General features: G+C 36.0%; 1 protein-coding gene and 1 pseudogene across 1 annotated transcript; both read right to left on the bottom strand.

The window, feature by feature from the left end:
• Positions 1-14,350: 14,350 nt before the first annotated feature.
• DIS2 (Arp2/3 complex, 34 kD subunit p34-Arc) lies at positions 14,351-17,254 on the bottom strand. The gene is made up of 11 exons (XM_079063206.1): positions 16,992-17,254; positions 16,445-16,638; positions 16,296-16,362; positions 16,016-16,223; positions 15,773-15,942; positions 15,588-15,665; positions 15,358-15,490; positions 15,166-15,257; positions 14,785-14,841; positions 14,591-14,656; positions 14,351-14,514 (listed from the first exon to the last, which is right to left on the bottom strand). Exons 2-11 carry the CDS (start codon positions 16,504-16,506, stop codon positions 14,479-14,481), a joined length of 969 nt encoding a protein of 322 aa, XP_078919332.1. The 5' UTR covers positions 16,507-16,638; positions 16,992-17,254; the 3' UTR covers positions 14,351-14,478.
• A 1,459-nt stretch (positions 17,255-18,713) lies between these two features.
• Positions 18,714-20,414, bottom strand: LOC145132219 (malonyl-coenzyme A:anthocyanin 3-O-glucoside-6''-O-malonyltransferase pseudogene; annotated as a pseudogene).
• Between the last annotated feature and the right edge of the window lie 330 nt (positions 20,415-20,744).

The following is a 20,744-nucleotide window of genomic DNA, read 5'->3' as shown; positions in this document are numbered from 1 at the left end:
GAGGGCCTGCATCATCGACTTCGGCATGTCGTGGGACACTCATTTGCCCTTGGTCGAATTTTCCTACAACAACAGCTACCATACCAGCATCAAAGTTGCGCCGTTTGAAACCCTCTATGGTCGTAAGTGCAGATCCCAGCTGTGTTGGGCCGAGGTGGGAGACACGCAGTTAGTCAAGGGTCAAGTCCCCGATAGCACTCTCACAGGCCCAGAGATCATCCGAGAGACTACTGAAAAGATCGTACAAATCCGATAACGACTAAAAGCGTCAAGAGATAGACAAAAGAGCTACGCCGATAAGAGACGAAAACCCTTGGAGTTCCAGGTTGGTGACCGTGTTCTTTTGAAGGTCTCACCCTGGAAGGGCATGATACGCTTCGCAAAGCGTGGAAAGCTAAATCCAAGATACATTGGACCGTTCGAGATTTTTGCTCGGATCGGTCCCGTAGCATACAAACTTTAGTTACCCCGAGAGCTTAGCAACCTACATCCTGTCTTCCACATGTCGAACCTAAAGAAGTGTCTGTCCGATGAGACACTTGTGATTCCCCTCGATGAGATCGAACTAGACAAGAGCTTACACTTCGTAGAGGAACCAGTTGAAATCATGGACCGGGAAGTCAAACGAACGAAACAAAGTCGCATCCCGATAGTGAAGGTTCACTGGAATGCCAAGCGGGGACCTGAATTCACTTGGGAGCGCGAAGATTCAATGAAACAGAAGTACCCTCATCTTTTTCCAAGTCCATGATTTGTATTCTATTCTTGAATTTCGGGACGAAATTCCCTCTAACGGGGGGATGATGTGACAACCCGAAACTCCTATCTTGTGCAACTATTCAATTCAATCAATGCTAGACTCGTTTCTGTTATCTTTTAGCACTGTTTAAGGGTCGTTTAAGTGTTCTAAGCTTAAATACAACCAAGGTTGAGATTAGGGGTGAGTTAACAAAGTCGTAGAATAGCATTTCGGGCCATACACTCCTTTAGGAGGAGTGTACGGCCGTACACTTGGGTGTGCGGCCGTACACCCCCCCCCCCCATGACCGCACACTCAAGGTGGTGGGTCACCCACCCCTATATATACGAGTAGACCTCCCTTCCTTCATTTATTTCTTCCCTTGGCTGCGCACCACTCCATTTTCTCTCAAGTTTCTTCAACCGTGAACCCTCAAAGGCTTCAAAAACGTAAGTATTCCATCCTTGAGCTTGTTATACTTGAAAGACCTCTTGGTTTAAGCCTTGATTCTTCAAGTTTCAACATATTCGTCATCCTTTGAAGGAGTACGGCCGCACACCTTCATAAGGTTGGTCGTACACACCTTAAAGGCCCTCCAAAGTGAGAGTTTAGCCCCTATCAGCTAGTTGGACATACTAACCTTTGATCCTAGCCTTGATTCTCCTTAAAATCAACAAACTTAACATGAACGGTAAGGTGCAATGTGCAATGTGCAATTTCATGGGTTAGCCACTACTAACGGTAAGATTGACCTAATCAATGTGCTGGTTAACCACTACTAACGGTAAGACTGACCTTTAACTTATACATATACAATATATATTAGACTTTTAATTTTATATAGTATAAGGGTGTATTTTAAACATTTAAAATTCTCTGAGGTTTAATCTTTTAAATAATTAGACTTTTAATTCATTTAAAACTTTAAACCTTTCTATTATGGATTTATTAATACTCTTTTAATTAACCTTTTAATTAATTATCAACAAAGCCATAATTGTTCCTTTTAGTTGTGACCATTTAAATTTCCAAAATTAAAACCTTTAATTCTAAATTTAAATTATGAAACCAAAAGGATGTATTTTAAACATTTAAGATACTAGGGCTTTAGAATTTAAATATTTCATTATTCAAACCTTTTAATCAACCTTTCAAATTCTAAAACTTGAGGGCAAGTTTTGAATCTTTTCAAAACCTCTTAGATCAATTTAAGAACTATTAAATTAATCACATAATTAACTATATCACAAAATTGACCTAACCTAATTTCATATAGCAAAGATGATTCAAGTCAATTCTACAAATAATTAGTTTTTCTGAAAATCAAGTAATTATCTTAAAATTTGATAATCATCCTTCAATTGCATGAGGATAATCATTACCTTATAATAAAATTTGGATTTTAACAGTCAAAACAGTTTGTGGTAATAAAAATCGAATTTTAACAGTCAAAACAATATGTGAGTGAACTCGTAGAGTCAGATAATTAGACTCGTCGAGTCCATCAGTCAGGGGCCAGAAATGAGACTTTTTCAGCTTTGAAAATTTAACCAATGCATCAATATAACAGAAAACACCCTAGGCTGTGATACCACTGAAGGGTTTTGAGTAGGGGTGTTCGCGGTGCGGTTTAGTGCGGTTTAGAGTTGAAACCGCAAACCGCAACGCACATGCGATTTGAGTTTTTTGGAAACCGCAAACTGCACCGCAAAAGCTCTAAACTGCATTGTGCGGTGCGGTTTCGTGCGGGCGGTTTGTGTGGTTTGTGTGCGGTTTATGCGGTTTGATAAGTTGTTTGTATTTATAACTTTTGTTGTTAATCATTCCATTTAAACACTTTCAAAATTTATTAATTATATTGCATACCCTTTAAAAGATATAGATATTGCGAACAAAAAACCACAGAATATTTTGCTAACTTGTTTCGACTTATGAAATTTGATATCATAGTCTTTTTAAGTCTATAATTACCATATTCAATCATCATCATATTGAGTAAGTTATTCGACAAAATGAAGTATTTGGTAATTGGAAACATTGATATATATATATATATATATATATATATATATATATATATATATATATATATATACACACATTATTTTTATTAATACGATGTGGTGCGGTTTGAACCGCGGTTTGATCACTATAAACCACAAACCGCACCGCATAGTGCGGTTTGACAAAATTACGAACCGCAAACCGCACCGCGAAATTCTAAACCATATTAAGCGGTGCGGTTTGGTGCGGTGTGGGCGGTTTATGCGGTTTGTGCGGTTTTTTGCACACCCCTAGTTTTGAGCACTATAACAACCCTATGGTGCACATACAACCCTAGATGCTTTGGATCTAATTTTTCTTAATTTATACATGCAATTTCATTTTATCCAAAGCATATACCCTAGCTAGCATTCAATTAGAGATATACAACATACAAACTAGTTAGATGAATACCTCTTTTTGTAGCTTGTAGTTCCTTGCCTTTCAAGAGCTTAGCACCTCAAATGTGATGCCTCAAATGTGTCACAAACACCAAAAGCAAAAGGAGGCTTATGAGAGAGGTTAGGAATCACCAAAAATCGGCTAGGGTTTCACCTTGGAATTGCTTGGCGGATTTTAGGGTGCTTGCGGGTTACTTTAATAGTGTGGCATTCCTAGGGTTTCATACATGTAAACCCTAATTTACCATGACTCTTCATATTTGATGGCCCTTTGGACTAAACCCTAATGGACTCTCTCATATAGGTTTAGTCCATGCTTAATCAACATGGATCATTAGCCCAAACTATAAGTATCACTGATTTACCTAATCAGTCCCCGTAAATTTAATCAGTCTCTTTTTGATCACTAAATCAATTCCAAATTAATTCTTGATCAATACCAATTAAATAATATGATTTCTCAATTAATATATTATACTTATAATATATTAATAAATCACAAATAACCTCTTTCTCAAAAATCCATCCTATCAAATTGTTATGGTGAAGGCAACCTAAAAGGACCATGCTACTATCGGGTCAAGTAGATACCAATTATTGTTATGGGCTTAGACCCCTAATCCAACAAAATCATCCTTCCACATCAGATATCCATCTCAAATCGGTAATCGGGTCCTTGTCCCCTATGAACCCCACGGAGGCTTTGTACTACTGAACTCTCGGTACTACATCTTTCCACCTCTCTAAAGTCCTGCAGCGGCAATGGTTGTTGTGGCTGCGGCAGCGGCAACCTCCGCGACAACGACATAGTGTCTATCGAACTCCTCAATCAACATGGTCTTGACAGACCCAAGCAGTCTATCGAACTCCTCAATCAACATGGTCTTGACAGACCCAAGCATCTCCGGAATTGCCTCCCTGATTGCTACGGCCACCTTGGCAGTAATGATCTCAATCTCATCATTACTCGGACCCGTCCTCTCTAGGTTGCCAACGCCTAATCATAAACCTCTGATAACCACCATACTGAAAACACACAATAAAAGGGTCAAACATCAAGACATGGCGCTTAAACACACTATGCCTTCACCTATTAGTTCCGTAGTAGCCTCAAGATTCCATCTGATTCATGGACCCTATGCTTTCAGTAATACATGGTCATACTGCCTTCCACACCTATTTGTAGTCGAATCAGAATTCTACTCTTATGGTTCCTAACTGTTATCTCATTTTTTTTTAACTCTTTCTACCCGTCCTACCCAATACATTATGAGTACAGTAAAGTACATATATGATATTTAGAAAAATCATTATCTCATGTAACAAATATATCAGAAACTCAGATAATAAGCACATAAAGCATTTAGGCAAATTAAATACTTGATATCTATGTGTAAGTTGAAGGTAACTATGCACTCACTTGTTAAACTGGATGACTAGAAAGTTAGACAGCGCTTCGCTTTAGCACTTGGCTTTTCCTTTGATATGACCTAGGTTTAAATATCTCTAAATCTTAGATTATTACCTCTTATGACAAATTAATAGTCTAGATTCCTCAACAATCCCAATGTCTATTGATCTATAGCTGATAAGGGACAACCAGGTAGGATCATATCGGAGGTAGGGTATGTTTGATATACAGAGTAAACTGTTTGGAAATCTCACTTTAAACACCTCACTAAATCCAGCCTAGACATCATCCCCATAAGTAGATCAATTAGTATAACGACATGGAATTACTGATAAATCTTATTTAAAGGTTCATAATTACGACTTATGACTATAAATATAAGTTACACTGAAAGAGATAGAGTGTAGCTTAACTTACAGAGATTTTCCTGAAAAAAGTTAGGAAATTGCACTGGCAGAGCTTCTACTCGCTAGCTACTACTATTTCAGGGATCGAAGGGCTTCGCCAAAGGCTAAAACTAAGGGAAAACATGCTAAAATCGAAAGCTACTCGAGAGAGAAGATCTTGGGAGGTGTGGGAAGGGAATGAGGCTTGGCCTCCTATTTATAGCCATTTTGGGGTGCACGTCGTGAATTATAAGGCTACGTCTCCCCCAGCCACTTTGTGTCACGTGTCGGCCTCTCCGTGGTCCGCGTTTTCACCTTCTAGAAGCGTGTGTCACGCACCTGGCGCGAACTGCGCGCGGCGCAAATAGCAAATTTTGTAAATTTCATAACTTCTTCATGCGGACTCCGTTTTTGACGTTCTTTTTCTTCACGCGTAGCTCATGACGAGTACTATGACTTTCCTTTACACTCCATCAGCTAATTCTAAATTTATTTTTCATCCCTATTTTTATAAGATTTAATGATTTTGCAAAAATCATAACTCTCTCGTACATACTCCGATTTTGGTGTTCCTTTTACCGAAATTTATATCTTAAAGAGTACTACGATTTTACTTTTGGTGACATTACCCAAAAATCAACAATTCTCTTCGTACCTTTTAACGTCACACACTCGTCGTGCGCGACTGACTATTATAGTTTATAAAAATCATATCGAATTCATACGGAGTCAGATTTCTATGAAATTAATGTGTTTGGGATCGGGACGAGGTGTACTTTCTAAATATAATATATATATATATATATATATATATATATATATATATATATATATATATATATATATATATATGTGTGTGTGTGTGTGTGTGTGTGTGTATGTGTGTGTGTGTTTTGGCTCACTTATTTTTACGACTTATGGACGATTTGGCTGATTTTTCCAATTTTTCCGTAATACGAAACTCGTATTATATAGTCTGCAGCGCGCATGACTATAGATTATCCTAATCAAAGATTTAATTTATAATTATTACTTATTATGTGTAGCCTAAATTTGCGGGTATTATCTCCCCCTTAGGATGATTACGTCCCGGAATCATCAACAAAACAGGGCTTGTAGAATGACTCCTCATGTTACCTCTCCATCCTAGGTGATAACCGTAACTCTCATGTCTTTTATATCGAGTTTCTAACTCTTAGACTTCTTGATTGTTGATGGTGTTGCACCTACTCTTCCAATAAATTATGGTCTTTACTTTGAATATCGTAACATATCGATGGGTCATGTTCTAATGACATCTCATTGTATGATGCAACGGTTAGACTCATCCCTCTTTGAGTCATACTCTAACATGAAAGGTGTCTTCCTTCATGTTCTAATGTGATATAATAATATTTTAGCATGTAGCAATCTCTAGCTACTGGTTGCTAAGCTCTAATGACAATTTGCAATCTGTTTGTCGATTGCTTTGATCCGCTCCTTCTTCGATCTTTAACTAAGGTCAGACACTACGTCGAACTTACTTCGTAGATTAGTCGGACTCTATTCGATATGACCACTAAGGTCGAAATAATATTTATCTTCATAGTCATTATTGAAACAAAGATAATGATGAAAATGAACAAAATAGCTCGATTACTTAGAGATTTAGTAACCTTGTGACTTTCCTTGATCCAAGTGTGAGTCATGTGCTTCCAGTAGTATAGGCCTTTACTACTTTTCGCACCTACTCATACTTATCCCAAGTATTGTCTCGCATTCCACTAAGTTATGAAAAAAAGGAAATCACACAGAAAACACATAACATACTTTAGGAAGTTATATTGTTTCTTGGAAACAATTAAAACATTTATTTGAGTTTGCTATACTCATTAGGCTAAATAGGATAATCCTAATTATTTATCTACCTTCCTAAAGTACTCTAAACAAGAAGCTCCAAACTCTCGCCCTCTTGTTACCACATCAAGTCCGATAAAATACTTGTTGTTAGGAAGTTTTCTCATTATGTTTCTCAAGGATCCGTCGGAGTCCTTCATGGTTAAGGAGAATTCAAGGATTAGTCAGAGTGTGAGCGTAGAGCAAGTTTCCGTCAAGATTTCGTCTTTAGGGACGCATGTGGTGTCCTCACAGTAGAAAAAATGATGGGAAAAGAACTCGTTGTGGTCAGTAATTCCTTTTGTAGGCGCCATAGATTTTGATAGAGGAGCATTTTAGCTGCTCAGGTTGTGTATCAGATATAAGGAACATGGTCAGCTCGTGGTATGGGTCGGTTATCTTTGTTCAATATGGGAAGTGATTGTCGGCTCATTTTCGATCAATTGGTCATTTTGTTCCTCATCAGCATCTGGGGATCGTTCGAGGGTTTTTGAATAGTAATATTTGAAGGTGCAGCTGGTTCGTCGACCCTTCATCAAATGTTTATCAGTTGTATATCTATGTTTCTGGGCGTGTGTACCCTTGGTTGATTGGTTGTGGGATATTTGTTTCTAGCAAGCTCAGGTTTGGCGGTTGTCATGGGGTAGGGAAAGCCCAAAAGTTTCAGAAACATTGTATAATTTTCAGGTGTGACCTTGGGTCTATGCAGAATCTATTTTGGCATGTCTAGTTGGCAGGGTTCGTTTTTGGGTCGCTGGTTCGATCAGGGTTCTAACAATAATTTGGGTGAATTTGGGAATTTTCCTTTAGATGTGGGAGTTTTAGCGAGCTAGTTGCATATTGTTAGAGGTATGTTCATTTTATTTAAGGCTTGGGGGTCTTCTTCCGGTTATTTAGGGGAATGTTTCTACATTGGTTAAGGGTCGACATGTCGTTAGATGCGTTGGTACTTCATGTAACATCCAGAAAATCAGAGTAAATTTAAATTTTTCAAAAACATCCCAATAACCATAAATGTTTACAAAATCATTGTTTCAAAAGTGTTATTCAATAATCAGAGTGTCCTAAAATCCAAATAACATAAATCCGAAGGATGTGCGTGATTACGCCTTCGCCTTGCCATGGTCATGTGAAGTACCTAAAATAATAAAGTGAAACTGTAAGCCAAAGATTAGTGAGTTCCCCCAAAGTACCATCGCACAACATATAACAGCATGCATATTAGATCCACAGCTAACAGACTGGATTACCCCCGAATTCACATCATGAGTCTGGCTTGCCTTCGGTCCCACAGCTCATGTATCCCTTACTTTCGAGCCCACATCATAAGTATGGCTTTCCCCTTGGGCCCACAGCTTATACCTGGCTTGCTCCCAGGTTTATTGGCTTCCGCACGAAGCAGTAACACCTCAACCCAACCATACTATGTCAAAATGTACATAATAGATAACATATAACAGTAACAGATAATCATATAACCAGTCAACAAACTAACAGATCAATACATCATAGCAACATCCTCTAATCCAAAATACATAACTCAGTGGGCCGGCATTGATGCCTTCGACCCATAAGTACAATGAGGAAAACTCACCTCTCAGTCTGAAAGGATCACTGATCAGGACACAACTCTGGATATCAACTCAACCAGCCACATATTCATCAAATAATGACCAATCTCAAATACCACTCAAAATACCCAAAATGGTCTTAGCTCAAACTTGGTCAAGGTCAAAAAGTCAAAAAGTCAAACTTCGTCAATACAGCTGAGTACGCTGGGTGTACTCAGCCTGTACGTGGTGCGTACTCACTCTTTGACCAAAAAAACATGATGTTGACCTGGTACGCTCAGCGTACCATTCTGTATGCCCAGCGTACGCTGCTTTCCTTTTAACCCTTCTATTAAGAGCTTATTTCATTAAGCTCTTTCGTCCAATTCTCAGATCTAGCCTCAAACTAAGGTCCTTAACCATAAAGTTTATAACTTTATGGTATTGCATGGCTAGAAAGTGCCCAATAACAAAAACCCTAACTACTTAACCCATTAAGACCTTGTAACTCATGCATGGAAGGAAACTAATAATCACGATTACAGTTTTTGCTTCTAAATGCTTCAAAACATCTGAAAGGACAACTTATATGGATTAGAGTAATCCATACTCATAATACCAAGATTGTGGGACCAAAAGAACACCATTTCATGGCTAAACAATATCTAATCAACACTTAAGCAAGTTCAGAGCTTTTTACCTCCAAATGATGCCAAATGATGATGTGATTTTGGATCCAAAGTGACCCACTTCTCCAAGATGATCTTCTCTTCTTCCTTCCTCCTTCAAGGTCAGCAAAATACACTCAAAGGCTCACAAATGCACTCAAATAGGTTAGGGTTTGCAAAGTGTTCAAGATGGGGCAATAGGCTGATGAAAGGAAGAAGATATGAGAGTTAAGGATGTTTAAATAGGGTCCAAACCCTAAATATTAGGGTTTGAGGATCCGGAACGTACGCCCAACATACGAAGTGTACGCCCAGTGTACGAGTGCTCCTCTAGGAAATTATAAAAATGCCACTATGGGCCAATTTTACAATTAATTCTCATCCAAAGGCTAAAATACAATAAATCCTCATACTTAGGGTTAAAAAAGAAATACCTCAATATCAAGATGTTACACTTCACCCTTTAGGTAAGGTTGTAATGAAGAAGGAATGCAATAGATATGGGTTGGTTGTGTGTTCTCCTTGAGGGTGTGTAGTGTGGTAGTTCATCAAATTTTGTTATGAGGAATTTAGGTGGACAAAATAAGATATCCTGCAAACACTTATCCCGGATTTTGTCATGGTTCTTGTTTGATTTATTGCTTTCGGTTGGAACAAGTGTTCAACCGTCTATCATATTTTTTGGTTACGAACAATCATGTTGTCATCTGGTGTTACGTTGGTAGCAGTCTAGACTGCGGTAGGCTTTGCATGTTAGTGAGTTGTATGACATGTATTATGGTTTTCAAGTGCTGGAAGGGATGTTGATTGGGTTCCTGCAGGTCGGTGGGATCATGGTTGTGTGCTTATAGGCCCACTAAGGTGTTGTTTAGGAGTCTTCATTCTCGTGGTTAGGTGATGGTAAGAATGGTGTAGAACTATGAGCTTATCATTCCAATGAGTGGATGGCGTCACGACGTATTGTGAACTAGTGTGGTTACGAATTAGGTGGATGAGACCTTTGGGTCTTGGTTCGTTAGTCTTTTAGCATAGTTAGGAGCTAGAGCAATATGGTGTTGCTATTGGGCTCAGTGACCGAAAGTTTTGGGTCAGACATTTGTAGGATTTTGACTTGTGGAAAAGTCACGATTGTTTATCGGCAGTTCCTTGTTAAGTTTCTTCTTAGTGGATCCTTGCTCATCCTTGTGAGAACAGTTTCAGGTGAGTTAAGTTACCAATGATGGAACTTGTTGTAGGTCTCTTGGATAATTTGACAGATGGTTGTACATCTAAGCTATTACGGGAGTTGAAATGTCACGCGAGATTTTTGGATTAACCATTCTTACGCTAAAGGGAGCAGTGGTTTAGTGATGACTTGTCAGAAAGTCAAGTGTGTATTTGAGGTCTTTTGGGCATAATTTCTAGATTTAGGTTTAGTTGAAATTCACGATCGAAATGTTTTCGGTGTTCATTTTGCATGGTTTGGGTGGTGTTCCTAATCAGGCTTAGGGGTAGATATGACAAATGGATGATCATCAGTCATTATGTATGGTTTCTAGAGTTTAGACTGACGGGTTTCCACTTTTGTGAAGTATTTTGATAGAGTTGGTTCATGTTTCTAGTTTTATGAGTTTCCTGGTTCGAGTGGCTTTCGATATGAGTTGGCTCCTACAGTTAGTGCAAGAGAGGAATTTGTTGGAGTTGAGTGTTTTCAAGTGAGTGGATTGGTTGTTGGCATCAGTTGGGTTCTGAGTGGTCTCCTGTATTTTCGTTATGCATGCATCGACTTTATGAAGTGTTTGGATGAGGCATATAGATTGTGTTGGAGCTGTTTTTCAAAATTCTAATCGAGTCAGATTTCAAGGTCAAAATCCAGTTTTAGTGGGGGAGAATTATAACATCCAAGTCGGGATGTTTCTAATTTCGGGGTAGCGGGTTATAAAATTGATCGAGTAAAGGTCTTAGGCTTCAAGATAATAAAGGTTAGACCTTATTGGACGTTGGTATTGTTGGTTAAGTGATTTAAGGTCTTGAATTATGTTTTAGAGCCAAATGGTGAAATGGGAAAGCAATATTTTGACTCTTTGATTAAGTTCGGTATTCATTAATTTAAAAGTAATAAAATTGAATAATGAGGCTTTTTAATACCTTCGCGTGCATATAAATATCACCAAAAACGGATTTAAAAATAGGAAGTTATGATCGTTTAAAGTTAGAAAGGAATCAGCAAAAGCTCGTCATGACAACATGGTGAGAAAGCCACCGCGACACGGTGGCTGTGCAGCCTAATCTCATAAAATTAGAGTTTCCCCGTATTTAAGGACCTTACCTTTGTGTTTTATGTCATTTTACAGCGACTGGTCTCGGTTTTTCATTAGGTAGTTGGTGTTGGCTGTTTTGTTGCCAAAGTTGTTGTTGAGCTTCTGATGTTTAGCTTAGGTGAGTTTTCCAGACTATACTATATGTCACAATATGTACCCTATTGTGCTAGGATGTGGTTAGACTATAGTATGTTGTTAGGAAGGTAGACGTATAGATTATTACATATGATGATGAGTTGTCTGTTTATCTGTATTATGTATATGTCGACATATTTGTGATGGGCTGAGGTATCCAGCTTTGTACATATGGCCAAGTTGTGGGCGGACCAACTTTATGTTGAGAGCAATAGGGTGAATTGAGGACAATATCAACATTAAGTGTTGTGATCTATACATTTACGATATTGAGTTGATGACAAGATCAACATTAAGTGTTGTGAGTCTAGAGATTCACGAGGGTTAAGTTGATGGCAAGATCAACTAAAGTGTTGTGAGCCTAGACACTTGTTAGATTTGTACGGACTCATTGCATGTATGCTTGTATGTATATTGTTGTATGTGGTATCTTGTGGAAATCACTAAGTTTTGGCTTATAGTTGTGGAGTAAATATTTGCAGGTACTTTATTAGTTCGTGGGGATGTGAAGGCGTGACTGTACATACACATTAGCAGTTTACGATTCGAGATTCCGTGTGGCTTTCTGATTTTGAATTACGGCTTATGAATGTGTTTATTCTATTTTAAAAATAAAAAATTTATTCTGAAAATCGGGAATTTACATCATTATATCGTGTAAAATACATGGATTTCCTAAATGTGTGATTTCATAAAGTATGATTTTCAATTGGAGGTGAAAGGGGGTTTTGGTATCATAGAAATGATGTATGATTTTAAAATATGATGGATAACTTGCGTGTATCTCACTAGACTTCCCAACCAAACATACTATTTTGACATATGACTCGTGTGAGAGGTATGGATTGTATGATCATGCAAAGTGAGATGGGATGAGAAGTTTTAAAAGATATAGTTTGATTTACTAGGACATGGTTTAGAAAATATTCATAATTTTGTGTATCATATTGTTGGCTATTGCCATATAAGTTTGATATAAATTTTTATATATTTTTAAGTTTGATTTTTATTGGATTTTTATTATGGTTTGATAATATTTTTATAAAAAAACTAGGCGAAATATATTTTTTCCAAATAGTCCCCCCTATAAAGGATGGTTTAGACGGTATCATTTCATATGTGTAAGTAGACTAGGTACCAGGTAATGTACTTAGATGGTGCTTGGATAAATTAGCTTATAGCTTATTAGCTTATTAATGGTGAGAGAAAGCAATTTTTGCAAAGTGTTTGGATTAGAAATAAGCAATAAGTTATAAACAATGGGGGATGCATATTAAAATTAGCTTATTTAGCTTATCCCCACTACAATAAGCTGATTTTTAGTGTTTTCTATCCAAACACTTAAACTTAGCTTATAGCGGTAGGGATAAACAATAAGCTATAAGCTCCCTCTTTTTTTCCTATCCAAACACCCTCTTAATCTTAAACCATAAATAAATAAGTTAATGATATTGAGTGCAACATGACATCATGACTTAGGTTGAATCCCTTACAATTGCTTGTTTATCTATTTGATTTTCGTAGTATTTCTTAACTAACATTTGATATGTGAAACGCCCCTTACATGGGCGGACGGTTTTAATGGTTGTATTTTGAAAAACCTTCGATATTTGAAAAGAATAGTTGTTGAATTTAGGTCCCAAATGGTAAATTATTAACATTCTTAATTTAGCCAATTCATATGAGGGTGCAACAAATGACTCAACACTGCTATTTAAATAAATAGTTACAAACAATGAAAACTAATTTTACAAGTATTTTGTATATCAAAGAACTAATCCTTTAATCATCTTCACTAGATCTTCAACATAAGCTATGTCAAAATAGTAACGTTATAAGACTTGGGGAGCATAATGAGTAAACATGGAGTTAGATTTTAGAATGGAATTGGATAATTACAATAATCCAATTCCCATGTCACAACTCCCAAAAGCATTTTAAAAACTTTTACAACCATAAGATATGTAAATCATTTTAACTAGTCAATACAAAATCATTTTAATGCAATAAACATGCCTCTAATTCCCCAACCAAAGTTTTCTACTCCAAAAAACCAATCCATTTCCTTAGGATTTCAATAGTCATGTAGAAAAATAATACTCACAAAGACAAACAATAGTCATGAAGACATATAGTAGTCACGTAGACAAATAATAGTCAAAAAAACAAACAATGGTCACGTAGACAAACAGTAATCACAAAGACAAATGGTAGTCATACAGACAAACAATAGTCATAAAAACAAACAGTAGTCACATAGACAAACACTTAGTTACATAGATAAAACTGGATTAAATACCTATAAGCACTCGGACGCACTCAACTCAACCCATCCTAAGTGTGTCATGCAACAAGTAGGATGCTTAAACAAGTTTTCAACCAGCATTTGCATTTCTAAGTGGAGGAGGCATTTTCAAAATAATTTACGTGAGATGCATAAAAATAACATAATTGTCACATAGCAAACAAAAGTATTTATTATATAATTTTATACCAAAACATTTAGCAAATAGAATGATCGGGACATGTACTCGGTAGTTACTCACCTTAAACCTTTTACTTAATTCCCACATACCATTTCTATTCTAAAATGGTTTTAGGGTTCAATTTTCACAATCCTCATTATCATATTAATCAAAAATAATAATAATAGTAATACTTAAAATATAAATAAATAAAGCTGACATTAGACTATTTCCAAAATTTTGACTGCACTTTATATATGATGAGCTTGGCATGAAATTCGCGTGTTTAGCAACAAAAGTTATATTCACAATAAAAGTTGATAAAGAATATGCAGATATTTGTTTGTAGATGTTAGACAACCTTTTTTTTTATGATGTAAAAGTAATAGTTTTGTTAACCTTTTTGCCATATCATCCATCAGTAATTATAAAAATGTTACACACAAAAAAAAAAAAAAAAAAAAAGTAACAGTAAACAGCATTACAAGTATCAATGACTTAACTTTTACGAATACGAATTTCCACGTGATTCTTCAATGCTCTACAAAAAAATTGAATTATATAATTAATCAAGTTTTTTATAAAATCAAACCACATTTATAAAAAAAATGACTAACCAGTCTTTTAAAAGATTTGCTTTGAGATGCTGGGCCATTCTCATCTAACTTAGCACGATCCAATGCCTAAGCAAAAGTACAATTAGGGTTAAATGCAAGATATAGGAACATACTTTCATATAAACTTTTTTTCTTATAATTTTAATAAGAAAAAATGTTGTAATTGAAAAAAAAGTAAATTGCTATTTCTTTACTTGGATTAATGATTCGACTCGTCGTCTCATCCGAGTATGCATAAATCCTTCAGAACACTGTTACCAAATAAATACATAAAATAAAATAATGAGAAAAAAAAAATGTTAAATACAAAATTGAAAATTTTTCATCTGGCCCCACAAAATGGCTAAGTTGTTTTCCACAATTAGTTATATATAGAAAGTTACAACCTTTATCAAATTGAAAAACATACCAAAAATGTTTATTCTATAATTGGTTATTATATATCTTTCAAACTATTTTCTTTGATTGATTATAGTTATATATGAGGCTCAGTGGTTTATAAATTAATAAATTATAACATAAAGGACAAAAATATTAGCAAAAAATGTGAATATATTTAGAAGGAGAAATGTAACCTTGACATGATAGTTGACATATGCATGGAATGTTGATAAACTCCACACTGTTTTGTCCAGTTTCTTTCCTTCTACATGTCGTGTTGAGATAACTGCATTTGTTAAAATATTAAATATGTTTGTTTATTTATTTATACATAAATCTAACAAATATATATATAAAGTTATAAACCCAAAAATCATAAAATTTACCAAAAGAAACAAAACCAGCATTTGCAGATAAAGCATGTTGAGGAGCTTCTTTGAGTTCATTAGGAGGTGAAGAAGACCAAAGACAAGCAGGGGCATTATTAAGTCCAGCTGTACGTCTTGCTTCCACAAATTCCTTCATAAACATTTCCATTTTTTTATTTACTAACAACAATAAGCTTTAAAAAAAAAAAAAAAAAAAAAAAAAAACAGTATTTTCTTTTGAACAAAACCTGTAGGAATGATGCAGCAAGAACAGTATCAATGGAATCATTGAATCTCATTGGGAACACCACAGTTACCTTTTCAATCTGCCAAAGTAATTTATAATAAGTTCTTAATGTGTTAAATATGGAGCAATGAAGTTGTTATTGATGTTTTAAAGAAAATTTATATATTGGGAAATGGAGCTATGAACCTGAGGAACAATGAAGAAGGATTCATTAGGTCGATGGAGAAGGGGGACAAGGACACCAACATTAGGGGGCACAGACCTTGATGCAAGGCGCTTCAAGATTACTCTTAGTGGGGCCCCCATTACCACTTCTCTCACAGATGCAATCTTTACCAAAAGATTTTGTTTCATTTCTGTATCATGAGAAGTAACAGTGTCATGTTACAGAGAAGAGAAGAGAAGAGAAGAGAAGAGAAAGAATCGAACCTTCAAGTGAAGGAAGTTTAGACAAGTTGAGTTTAACTGTGAGATTGAAGCCATCTCTTGGAGGATCAAGGATATGAACAACACTACCATATGCTGCTTTTATAGCTTCAATGGCTCCAAATGGAAGGCCACCTGAGAATTCAGTCTCTGGAGGTGGAGTGGGGAGTGATACTGATAGATGTAGAAGATGTGGATTCTTTATTGATGCCTGTAACCATTACTTGAATCAATGGTTTTTTAATAATTGATTAAGAATTCAAATGTTTCGTATCAACTATACCTGAATATGGTAACGAACGTCATCAAATTCAACCCAGTGGCAATCCAACTCGACTCCTTTATCAATACTGGTATGAGGTATGAGGTATTAGGTAGAAGAATCATGAAGCGAAAAGGATAGATTTGGAGCTGAAAATTGGTAGAACTTACTTTTGAACGCGGTTTGTCAAGATCTGGAGGAGGTATCTTGACTGAGATTGAAGTAATATCATCGTCTATCTCTGTGTATTTGTGCGCTCGCTCACGAGTCTCTCCGCATCTTCAATTGTTGGTTTCTGATTGTTTTTTTGACTTCACATGGAGATTGAAGAATCGGCTTCATTCTCGTCCATCATAGTGGATACCTAAGAAGGTAAATATACGGCGATCAAATTCATTGATGAACACTGTCGAATTAATTTGAATGTGAATGAAATGGTCCATTTCTTTCAGCAATGGTGGAATAAATGATTTAAAAATGAATCAAAATAAGCGATTAAAAGACAAAAAGTAATCAATGTGCAACCACATCTAAAAACTAGGGTTTAAAAAAAAGCCATGATCGACTTAGCCAGACGGGTTTTGTCTGCTTCCAGAATTCAACAAGCAAAAGTAATTGTGATTTGTAAAGTTAAGAGATTCATGATCTTGAAGACTATTCACACCACTCTATATTCTTTACCCATTCCAATTAGTTTTCGGATACCCAATTGGTTACCTTAGAAGATGTACGGAGACGGCGACGGCGACGGCGGATTCCAGAGAGCAATGAAGAAGAGTAGCGTCGGCGAAGGAGAGTCGGGAAACGGAGAAGATGAATCGCGGCGGAGCGATGTTCGACGGGGACAGCGACGATAAATCGGAGAAAGCGTTGAAACGGAGAGAATGAGGTGAAGGGTGGTGGTGCCGCTGTGAGATTAGAATAGAAACGACGGTAATTAAGATTACTCAATGTTCGTACAACGATTAAACACCGAATTTGTTTTGGGTTACTAATTGAAAAGAGTCTTAAGTTATTTATTTATTTTTATTTTTGTAAGAATGTAGAATATTATTTTTAATTATATTTTTATGTTTAATAAATGATATTTTTGGTCGGATATAACTTATATGAGATGACGTTTTGAAGATAGATTGTGACAAAATATAGAATAGTTAAACTTAAACCTAGTATGGATCAATTATCGAAATAACAATAATTAAATACTTTTTTTTATCAAAAATTCACAATATTGTCATTTTTCCCTTGGCCCTTGCAACTTCTCTTGGACTTTGTGTCTTTGTCCCTTGATAGTCTCAAAGATTGTGGTCCCTTCAAACTTGTATATTCATCCCTTACCAGTATTGGTCATCCTCATTCAATTTCCTTTCTTCTTGTATGTTTGTGTTAAAAAACCAAATGAACATTAACAAGTATTGTTTCATCTTTTGTATCGATCATTTCGGATAAATTGTGTAAGGTTATCTTAGAAACCTCACTTATACCATTTGTGATAATATGTTAGTTTCTCTTTATGATTGTTGATTGCATGTGAGTTAACTTGTTATTTTTAGAGAAAAAAAAAACTATTGTGGCGAAAAAATTGTGTAAGGTTGCCTTAGACTTAACTCTCTTATATAAAAGGTAAGAATGGTGAAGATTTTAACTCAAAGGTGATGTATGATGCTCTTATAAGGCTGGTAAAATTAAAGCTCAACTGATATCTTGGAGAGGAACCGATATTCTAATTTTTGAATATAATACAAATTAAATATAATATTTGTAATTTTTGAATATAATACAAATTAAATATAATATTTGTTTCACAGGTACATGCGATAATATCAATTATTGTATTCATAAAAATGATATTATCATCACTAGTACTCTTCATATTTAAATCCTAAAAAATTTCATAAACATTATTTGTTCTTGTAAATATCGTTCTGATAAGATAAATATTTATATTTACAGAAATTTTATATGGTACGGTTCGGTTTTTTGCGGTTTTTGCAAGACTAGAAACCGTACCGCACCGAACATTTTCGGTTTTTGTAAAACTAAAAACCGCACCGTTGGTTTTTATTTCGGTTTTGGTTTTTACGGTTTTTTCGGTTTTGCGGTTCAGTGTTTGCTCACCTCTATTACAACCATTACGTTACATTTTTATGCTTGTATACCTGATTTCAATAGCCCTAAACATGGGTGTTTGTCATTTTTGGAACTTCTTTGTTTCACTAATATTTTTGCTTCTTTTCACTATATGCATTATAGACTTCTACTTTAATGAAAAAGTAAAAAAATTAGTGAAACAAATTTTTTTTCCACAAAATTACAAGCACCCATGTTTAGGGCTATTGAAATCGGGTATACAATCATAATAAATGTAATCTAAACTCTAAAGGTTGTAACATGTAGTTGAGACGAAAATGAATATAACGCAAAAAAGAAACAAAGTAATTGGATTAAATAAAGGGAGTGATTTTATATTTTATAGAGATATAAAGTACAAAACTATAAAACATAAGTGTTCAAAGTTGGAACGCATACCAAAATTCACCTATAAACCAAATGGCAACCCAATACACAAAATCACAGCCCAATACAAGAAATCGAAGTCCATTAGAGCCCAACTATGATTTTAATGGTTATTTCATCACATTTCTTATTCAAAACAACATTTTTCAGATCACATCGAGTCCAAAACGGAACCTGAAAATTGATTCAGCCCTTTATTCAAAAGAAACTCTGTAGATCATTGTTAAAGATATCAACAAAAGCATCCATTTGTTTCGCCGGAAGTGACAACCCAATTTCAAGATCTTCAGGCGATTCTTTGCACGCATTAACTGAAATCGAACCATTCCGATCTATCGACACAGTCTCATACTTTCTCGGCTTCCCCCACCCAAAATCAACATCGTAAATCTTCAACTTCGGAGTTCCAGCCACTCCAATCTTCGCCGGAATCTTCGCCGGAGTCTTAAACATCAGTTCAAACCATAATTCAGCGTCTTTAACCCCTCCATCTTTCTTCTTCACCGTTTTACTTATAGCCTCTCCAATGGATTCAACAGCAACAAGAAACCCTTTGTTTCCCGATAACATCATGCTCTTTGTAATCGCGACACAAGGCCCTACACAGTTTCCGAAATAGGTTTCCGGGAGTGGTGGATCTATACGATTCCTGAAGTTCGCTAAGCATACAAACCTTTCCAACTGATCATCTTCATCGTTTCTTTCTTGAAACCCAACACGAGATTTAGCTATACAACTCCATATATAACCACATGCTACTGAAAACGACGATATGTATCCAGATGTTGGAAGTTGTACGGATACCCATTTCTTCATGAAACTGATTCTCTCTTTCGTCAAGAAAAACGTTGCTCGAACTTTAGAACTCGGGCCAACAAGCTCAGGAATTTGATAATCTGCATTCAAAGCTTCAACACCAGGTTGGTTCATGAAGATTTCGTCTAAAGATTCTGGGTATTTGAGCAATCGATCGTAAAACGGAAAAGATCCATTATATGTATCATGTTTAGCAATCGAGGTCCACATCTTTAGGAAATCGAACTTGGTGATGGCATCACAAAGCACATGGTGATTTGTGACCCCAATGGAGAAACCCAAGTTCTTGAAATACGTAACCTGAACTGCGAAAAGAGGGATGGAGAGAAATTCGGATGCTTTAGTGACATGACCTAATGGAGGAACAAGAGGATAGAAGTTGTCACATGCTCGAGGGTGGTTTCCTACAAGATCTTTGAAATCGAGATGAGATTCTGCGACTGTAAACTCGACGGAATCACCATCAACATGACGAATTTCTGGTTTTGTTGGATTAGGAAAGACGATTAAGTTGCTTGCGAATGGGAAAAAGTGTTGAAGAGTGATGGATAATGAGTGTTTGAGAATGGGAAGAACTGTTTGGATGAAATGAGGTTTAGAATGTGGGAAATCGTAAAAGAAAAGCTGGTGAATCGGAAAGTGGAGCAGCCATATGATGTCGAAGAAAGTGAGGGGTAGTGACTGTGACTTCTCGCCGACGGTGGCCGACGGCGGAGATATTCTGCAGTTTTCAAGGACAGTCAACATATGGGTACGGGTGGTGGCGGCTATTTAGTATTTACATATTCTTTTCTTTTTATTGGTTTTCTAATGTAGACTTTAACGTGTTGATTTTTCAAGTCAACTTTTTTGTTCTTTTTACTATTTGGAATTTGGAGAGTGGAGACCACTTTGAGAAATGGGGCTTTTTCAATTTCCTTATTAAGAAACGGGGTGATCGGCCCATCAACTCACCATTTTTTAGTTTGTATCTTGCATAATAAATTACATTGATCTTTCCATTTTTAATTGTTAGTTTAAAATGTCATATTTAATATGCCACTTGTAGCAAGTTATATCATAGAAAATATCTCACTAATAACTTCATTTCACTAATAAACTTGGAAATGTGTTTGAAATTTAGATAACTTCATATCG

The sequence above is a fragment of the Lactuca virosa genome, chromosome 8 (genome assembly GCF_052849685.1).
Source record: "Lactuca virosa cultivar CGN04683 chromosome 8, Lactuca_virosa_CGN04683_v6, whole genome shotgun sequence".
NCBI classification, from domain to species: Eukaryota; Viridiplantae; Streptophyta; class Magnoliopsida; order Asterales; family Asteraceae; genus Lactuca; species Lactuca virosa.
The sequence above is the reverse complement of the archived record's forward strand: the minus strand, read 5'-3'. Positions and strand labels throughout refer to the sequence as shown.

Excerpts from the sequence above, each read along its gene's own strand:
- DIS2 (XM_079063206.1), bottom strand. The coding sequence starts at position 16,506 with ATGATATTACTTCAATCTCAGTCAAGATACCTCCTCCAGATCTTGACA. Across the intron at positions 15,491-15,587 it reads TTGCTGCATCATTCCTACAG|GAATTTGTGGAAGCAAGACG; the intron begins GTTTTGTTCAAA and ends ATGTTTATGAAG. Across the intron at positions 14,657-14,784 it reads GAGTCGAATCATTAATCCAA|GCATTGGATCGTGCTAAGTT; the intron begins GTAAAGAAATAG and ends ACTTTTGCTTAG.